The 7911-nt window shown below is 40.8% G+C and overlaps 2 protein-coding genes across 2 annotated transcripts; both read right to left on the minus strand.

Annotated features, from left to right (window-relative positions):
- Positions 1-2431: 2431 nt before the first annotated feature.
- On the minus strand, positions 2432-5265 carry LOC119769057. Its single transcript, XM_038260949.1, has 3 exons — positions 4432-5265; positions 3244-3936; positions 2432-2436 (listed from the first exon to the last, which is right to left on the minus strand). Exons 1-3 carry the CDS (start codon positions 5153-5155, stop codon positions 2432-2434), a joined length of 1422 nt encoding a protein of 473 aa, XP_038116877.1. The 5' UTR covers positions 5156-5265.
- A 4-nt stretch (positions 5266-5269) lies between these two features.
- On the minus strand, positions 5270-7155 carry LOC6053456. The gene is made up of 2 exons (XM_038260950.1): positions 6456-7155; positions 5270-5589 (listed from the first exon to the last, which is right to left on the minus strand). Exons 1-2 carry the CDS (start codon positions 7003-7005, stop codon positions 5270-5272), a joined length of 870 nt encoding a protein of 289 aa, XP_038116878.1. The 5' UTR covers positions 7006-7155.
- Positions 7156-7911: the final 756 nt, after the last annotated feature.

Raw genomic sequence — 7911 nt, forward strand, 5'->3', positions numbered from 1 at the left:
AGTTTTAAGTTTTAAGTTTTAAGTTTTAAGTTTTAAGTTTTAAGTTTTAAGTTTTAAGTTTTAAGTTTTAAGTTTTAAGTTTTAAGTTTTAAGTTTTAAGTTTTAAGTTTTAAGTTTTAAGTTTTAAGTTTTAAGTTTTAAGTTTTAAGTTTTAAGTTTTAAGTTTTAAGTTTTAAGTTTTAGTTTTAGTTTTTAGTTTTAGTTTTTTTTAGTTTTTAGTTTTTAGTTTTTAGTTTTTAGTTTTTAGTTTTTAGTTTTAGTTTTTAGTTTTTAGTTTTTAGTTTTTAGTTTTTAGTTTTTAGTTTTTAGTTTTTAGTTTTTAGTTTTTAGTTTTTAGTTTTTAGTTTTTAGTTTTTAGTTTTTAGTTTTTAGTTTTTAGTTTTAGTTTTTAGTTTTTAGTTTTTAGTTTTTAGTTTTTAGTTTTTAGTTTTTAGTTTTAGTTTTTAGTTTTTAGTTTTTAGTTTTTAGTTTTTAGTTTTTAGTTTTTAGTTTTTAGTTTTTAGTTTTTAGTTTTTAGTTTTTAGTTTTTAGTTTTTAGTTTTTAGTTTTTAGTTTTTAGTTTTAGTTTTTAGTTTTTAGTTTTTAGTTTTTAGTTTTTAGTTTTTAGTTTTTAGTTTTTAGTTTTTAGTTTTTAGTTTTTAGTTTTTAGTTTTTAGTTTTTAGTTTTTAGTTTTTAGTTTTTAGTTTTTAGTTTTTAGTTTTTAGTTTTTAGTTTTTAGTTTTTAGTTTTTATTATTATTATTATAGTTTATTATTGACACTTTACCATAATTTGGCATTCGTGTCATTTGAAAAAGGATTAGTTAGATTTTTTCTGTTAGATTACAAGTTTTAAAATATTTTAACACTGCACTTTCTCGTTCCGAGGTGTTTCCAAGTATGTCCACAATGGTTCCAAAAATGCTACAATCCTGTCTCTCCTTGGTAAATCCACGACAGTCTGTCAGGATGTGCTCGATGGTTAATCGAGTTCCACAATAGTCACAAACTGGTGGGTGGGTGCGTTCTAGTAGGTAGGAATGAGTAAGGCGCGTGTGTCCTATTCGCAATCTTGTAAACATTCGTTGTTCGGATGCACATCTTCGATCCTCGTACTTTGTTGGGCTCGGTTTGATTTTCCTTAATTGCGAGTGCGTACTGTGCCACGTATTTTCCCAAGTGCTCCACAGTTGTTGTTTAATGTGGCGAAGAACATCTTGGTAAGGGATTGGTATGTTAGGAGGGGGGTACGCTCGGCCTTTCTTTGCAAGTGAGTCAGCTGCCTCGTTGCCAACAATGCCAACATGTGCTGGAATCCAACAGAAAGTAACCTTCGACCCCTCTGCTGCGCGTTCGACCTCCTGTATCCATGGATGCTTAGAGTGCCCCTTCTTGAGTGCATTCAAACAGCTAGCTGAATCTGAAAGAATCAAAAAGTTTTCGTTTTTGCAGATTGTTGATAAAGCTTCCTTGAGAGCGTATGCTTCCGACGAGAAAACACTGCATAGACCCGGAAGTGGGAGGCTGATCTGCGTACTGCCGGAGACCACTCCTACTCCCGTGCTTTCTCCTTCCTTAGATCCATCCGTGTATATTTGTTTGTGGTCTGGGTATTTTGTGGCGATCAATTCATGGAATTTGGATGTTGCTGTCTCCTTCGATTCTCCAGCTTTGGTAGACTTCTCCAGTGTGTCCTCAATTTGGATTTGCTTTGCGTACCACTCTTTTTGACCTAGTCTTTGCACTTTACAGACAGCAGGTAATGTGGATCCGGTCGTTTCTTCAAACAAATCAGCTGCTCGTTTGATGATCGGTAGTTTACTGTTTCCTGCTCCTTTTTCTTCCAGTCGAGCGGCCAGTTGCGATAATCTTTGTACTAGTAGCAGCTGGAACGGCAAAACTCCAGCTTCTGCCATGATCGATAAGACCGGACTGGTACAAAAGGCTCCCGTTGCAAGACGAATCATGTTGTTGTAGGTTGGACTCAGTCTTTTAACCATCGCCTCAAAGTTTGTGCTTGTAAGTACTAGACCGAAAAGTAATTTTGAAACTATTCACAGAAAAAAATCAATTCTCGAAACCGTGAAGTCAGTTCACGATTATGAGAACCACGAAGGAATATATTCACGTTTATGGTGCAAATGCACCATACTCATGAATAAATTCCTTCGTGGATCTCACATTCGTGAACTTAATTCACGATTACGGGAATTGATTTTTTTCTGTGTTAAAGCTGAGCCTACGTTGAGGAGTGTTGTTCGGTGGCTTCTCTTGAGACGACTTCCTAGGATTCTAATTACATTCATTCTAGTACTGCAGTTTTTTTGTGTGTTGGAGAAGTGTTGAAGAAAGTTGAGCCTCGAATCTACCAGAACCCCTAGAATTCTCATCTTCCTGACTCTGGGTATCGGTGTATTGTTGATTTTGATCGCGCGACCACGTTTTCGATGGTTTAAACTGCAAATATGGATGAGTTGGGATTTTTCGGCGCAATATTAAAGCCGACACTGGTGGTCCACTCCACTATCGAGCGGACTGCAGCTCTGAGTTGTTTGCGAACTTGGCTGGTACTTCCTCCAGTTGAAACAAGAAGAACGTCGTCTGCATATAGTAGAACTTGGACATCAGGAGGGCAGATGGTGAAGATAGGTTGCATGGCGATCAAAAACAGGGTTACGGATAAAATAGATCCTTGTGCTACACCGTTTTCTGCTGATTTAAGTTGAGATTCCATTCCGTTAGCGATGACTCGAAAATTTCTGTTTTGCAGAAAGCTTTGCAACATGTACAGCATACGGCCGGTAAACTTCCACGTGGCCAATGTCCGAAGGATCGCCGGTCGCCATGTGGTATCATACGCCTTCGAGATGTCCAGAGATACGATCTCCGTGTGATTGTTTTCTCCATACGATAGCAGCGATTCCAGATGAGCCAAATGTGCTTCAACACCTTTTCCTGCTCGAAATGCATATTGACGGTGGTCCAGCTTCCCGGTAGACTCGAGTTCTGTGATTAGTCGTCTGTTAATCATCCTCTCAAAGAGCTTACCCATGCAACTTAGGAGAGTTATTGGCCGGTAACCTTCTGGTTTGCTGAGATCTGCTCCGGGTTTTGGAATAGGAATTACTAGTCCTTCTTTCCATTGTGCAGGAAATTCTCCTTCAGCCCAAATGGTGTTATAAAGTTCCAGTAAAGCAATTTTACAGGGGAAAGGTAAGTGCTGCAAGAGTTGATACCCAATTGTATCGATTCCTGTGGATGTACCTCCTCGCCGTTTCAGTGCCCACTGAAGTTCTTCGATACAGAAATCAATGTTGTACCGCTTGAACAAGTTTGGACGAATCGATTTGCTGATGTTCTTCTTGTTTTTTAGGTTTTTCTTGAGGAATTTGGCATTGTAGTTTGCATCCGACGATTTTTTGTGATATTCTTCAGCTAAGGCATTTGCAACTGCTTTGCCGTTGTTTGTAAATCCATCTGGAAGGTTCAGCGAGATCATGTTTGATTGTCTTTTTCCAAGCAACCGGTTGACACGGATCCAAACCTCACTGCTAGTTGTTTCAGTGTTGATACTCTGGACAAAATTCTCCCAGCTGGTCTGCTTTGCATCTTGAATGATTTTCCGACAGTGCTTCCGAGCTTCCTGGAACAGTTTAAGTGCTTCCGGTTTCCGAGGGTCGTTTTCTTCCATTCGACGAAGTGCTCTCAGCCGCTTCCGTCTGGTTTTAACAGCTTGTGCCACGTCTTGGTTCCACCAGCTTACAGCTTTACGACCCGGTTTACCGCTTGTTCTCGGGATGCTTGCTTCTGCGGCAGTTATTATCCTGCTTGTAAACTCCTTAACAGTTAGGGCTTGTCCTGGTCGTATGCTTTGGGAAGTGAGTCCTTCAAATAATCGCCAGTTTGCTCGATCATAAATCCATTTTCTGCGACACGTGGTCACATCTGGATCTCCAGGTTCTTTAATCAAGATTGGAAAATGGTCGCTATCAGCACAGTCCGGAACAACATTCCACTCAAATTTATAAGCTATTGCTGTAGAGCAGATCGATACGTCTAATGCTTGCGTATTCCCTGAGACAGGGTCGAGTCGAGTGTGAGTTTTGTCGTTTAGGACTAGCATATCGTGGCACACGATTTGCTCCAGAATTTGACTTCCTCTTTTTTGTGCTGCTTTCGATACGTTTATCATTCTGCTGCCCCAGGCAGGGTGGTGGGCGTTTAGGTCACCCAGGATTAGTGCTGGCTTTGGAAGTTCGGCGAGTAAGTTGTTGAATTTGCTTGCTGCGTCTTTATCGTTGGGTGAGAGGTATACAGATGCAACTGTTAACTTATGCGGGTTGTGAACTTGCACCGCAACGGCCTGGACATCGGTTATCAATTGTATTCGGTCATAGTGAATCCCCTTTTTTACTGCGAGGCCGGCTCCCTGTCTACCTTGGGTAGAACAGGGCCCCAGAATCAAATGATAGTCCTTTCCAATATAATCAGTTGGCACTTTCAGTTCTTGGGCATTTGTTTCGTGCAGACATACAAGAGCGGGTTGGTATTTGGCGAGGAGAAGTTGTAATTCACTGCGATGAGTGCGTAAGCCACTAACGTTCCATTGTATAGCAAAGGTGCGCGATCCTTGTGGCGCCAGATCTTCGTCTTCAACGTCTAGGGAACCTGTTGATGCGACAGAAGGAGCCAGATTGAGTTGGTCAGCACTGGAGCGAGATGTACTTGCCAGAGGTGCGCTCGGGCTCCCGGATCCAGCTGCCGCCAAGAGCTCGTCAGCTATTGCTGGTACATTCAAGGTCAGGGCTGGATCAGGGAAATGCTTTGCTCTTGATTTGTTTGAGATTGGTTGCTCAGGAGACAGATGAAGCGGATCAGTGATGTTACGGAAACCTGCCGATGTAAAAGAAGCTGCCAGATGCGATTGTTCGGTACAAGAGTAATTTTTACTTGCCTGAGATGAGCTCGGGCTCCCAGATCCAGCTGCCGCCATGAGCTCATCAGCGGTTGCTGGTTCATTCAAGGTCGGGGCTGGATCTGGGAAATGCCTCACTCTTGTTTCGTGACTTGTTGATGTTGCTGGAATAAGTTGATTTGCTGCTAAACTGGTAATCTGGTTCGTTCTGCTCTCGGGTACTCGTTCCGAGCAAGATATAATTGTATTTCCGGGTGTCATAGGTATTGAGGGAGTTAAGTGTCTTGTTTTTGAGTAGATGTGCGGGTCAAATCGGTCTGTGGAAGAACGATGGGCAACAGTTTGTTGTTGATTTGAAAGTGTGAAGCTACTTGCCTAAGAGCAAGGCCAGCTCCTGATGCCAGCAGCCGCCGGAAGCTCATCAACCAAGTTGGTCGGTACGTTTCGGGACAGGGCTGGCAACAGGAAATGCCTTGTTGATTCACCGGTGTTGTCCGTTGGTGGGTAGATGGAGTTTGTCGATTTGTCTTTGCTGTTGGCCGAACGATGATCAGGCTGACAAAGCACAGGTTGGGATGTAACGTCCTCGCTTCCGTCTGATCGATCGTTCTCCTTCCCAAGGGAAGGTGGGTTGGTTACTTTCTCTTCACCAGACCCAAACCAACTTCCGGGTATATGCGTTGAATTAGGATTGTCTTTTTTGTTGTCGTTTTTGTTCCAAATTTCAGTGGATTTCGTCCAGTTATACAAAAAGTTGTCGTTATCGTTTGAGTGGGAGTTGTCTGTACTGGCCATTGTTAAAGTGTTGGAGATGTTAGGTCACGATCTGCCATTTCTTCGTCCATGAGGACTTGGCTGTCTTCCAAGTTGTCTTCCAGGGTGATGTTTACGTCGGGTTCGTCTTCAGAAGTTACCATTTTTTTCGAAGGCTGAATAGGTATCGAGGATGTTTTGCCTAGTGGTCGTTTGTTAATCGGCTTGGGTTTTGTTTCAGGTGTTTTAGGTGACGGATCTAGTGGCGGGTTCGTGTTGTCTGGTGTAGCTTGGGTATCGTTTTGTTGTTTGGTGAGAATGTAATTTTCTTCCAGTTTTTTCTTGTATTGCTCTCGCAGTTTTATGTTTTGACCTTTAATTGCAACGATTTCTTTTGCTATGCTCTTAAGTTTTTCAATTTCCAGTTTTAGCTTTTTGATCTCATCATCTTTTGCAGATTCGTCCCTCGCTTGTTGTAATCTCTCTTGCACCTTTGATGCGAAGGTAACATTACTGTTTTCTTGGTCATAAATCTCTTTAGCTTCGCTGTACGTACAATTTTTGTCTGTTTTGAGATGAATAATGGCATTTTCTTTGAGATAAATAGGGCACTTTTTGTCTTTTGGTGAGTGGGCTTGTTCGCAGTTTTTGCAAAAAGTAGCATTGGGGCACTTGTCTAGCTCCTCCACATGAGATTGGGAACAGTTGGAGCAACGAGAGGGGTTAGCGCATTTCGTTTTAGGATGGCCGTAATCAAAACACTTGTAGCATAGCAGAGGAGATTGATAGTAGGTTCTTGTTTTGATACGAATGAGTCCAAAGAACAGGTATTCTGGTGCAACCGTTCCATTGAAGGTGATGACGAGTGTTGGTGTTCCGATTTGTGCTCCGTTGACAAACTTCTTGATTCGATGTACTGCTCGGACCCCTTGTGGTTCCAATTCTTGCTGTAGTTCCTCTTCACTCAAGGTCTCGGCTTCCCGGCAAGTGACAATACATTTCACGATGTTCTGCGTAGGGTGGGGTATGATCTGGACGTCGGTACCGTCAATGAGCTTAGTTACAGTTTGCAGCTTTTCGAAGTGCGCATGATTTCGCACCTTCAGGACATATCGTTCTCCTTTTCCTTCCGTGTGGGCTGCTGCGATCTTTCCCACTGTGTTCTCGATGGTTTTGGAAATAATAAAGGGGTTGTTTGGTAGTTTTCCGCCTTGTGTCGCTTTCAGCTGCAGAATTTCAACCTGACCGTGTTCATTCTTGGGGTCCATCCATGTTTGTAGCGTTCTTCTGTTCGGGTTCAGGTTGTTGCCGTTCTGGATTGGAGGCCAACCCATTGTGGACACGTTAGCCGTGGCCATCTGGCCAACGGGCGCTGCACCGAGGTAGATCTGCTTAGTAGGTATTCTTTTACGCACGATCAACTAAAAACCTTCACTGTGTACCACTAAACGCACTCCACCGTCTTGAACTCAGACTGCGCTTCGTACGTCGAAGCGGTCTGTTATGATGGAGCTCACGAGCTACGGCGAGCAGTTGGTAGTGTATTTACCAATTGGTACACTCAGCTTGCACGCAACAATGCAAGAGGGGTCTCTGCACGCCGACAGTATATCACTGGTCACTCACTTAAAGTAAACAAAAGTTTATTCTTCAAAACTAGATCGCACTTAAAACGTCCTTAGAACAGCTATCACGGTCTAACTCCACGAACTGGTGATTCACTGGTGTTCTCTGCTCTGGCGCGTACACGAGTTGTAAAGATAAATTGTAATTTACACTCCGAAAAATCAACCGAAAGTAGCGTGAGCGGCAATACAGCTTTACTGTATTACAGGTAAACTCAAACTTGTTTTAGTTTTTAGTTTTTAGTTTTTAGTTTTTAGTTTTTAGTTTTTAGTTTTTAGTTTTTAGTTTTTAGTTTTTAGTTTTTAGTTTTTAGTTTTTAGTTTTTAGTTTTTAGTTTTTAGTTTTTAGTTTTTAGTTTTTAGTTTTTAGTTTTTAGTTTTTAGTTTTTAGTTTTTAGTTTTTAGTTTTTAGTTTTTAGTTTTTAGTTTTTAGTTTTTAGTTTTTAGTTTTTAGTTTTTAGTTTTTAGTTTTAGTTTTTAGTTTTTAGTTTTTAGTTTTTAGTTTTTAGTTTTTAGTTTTTAGTTTTTAGTTTTTAGTTTTTAGTTTTAGTTTTAGTTTTTAGTTTTTAGTTTTAGTTTTTAGTTTTTAGTTTTTAGTTTTAGTTTTTAGTTTTTAGTTTTTAGTTTTTAGTTTTTAGT

This window comes from Culex quinquefasciatus, chromosome 3 (genome assembly GCF_015732765.1).
Source record: "Culex quinquefasciatus strain JHB chromosome 3, VPISU_Cqui_1.0_pri_paternal, whole genome shotgun sequence".
NCBI lineage: Eukaryota > Metazoa > Arthropoda > Insecta > Diptera > Culicidae > Culex > Culex quinquefasciatus.

Coding starts and splice junctions, on each gene's coding strand:
- LOC6053456 (XM_038260950.1), bottom strand. CDS start 7,005: ATGGCCACGGCTAACGTGTCCACAATGGGTTGGCCTCCAATCCAGAAC. Junction 5,590..6,455: donor CCTGTTCTTTGGACTCATTC/GTATCAAAACAA, acceptor ACAACAAAAAAG/ACAATCCTAATTCAACGCAT.
- LOC119769057 (XM_038260949.1), bottom strand. CDS start 5,155: ATGACACCCGGAAATACAATTATATCTTGCTCGGAACGAGTACCCGAG. Junction 3,937..4,431: donor CTATCATTTGATTCTGGGGC/CCTGTTCTACCC, acceptor TGATTAAAGAAC/CTGGAGATCCAGATGTGACC.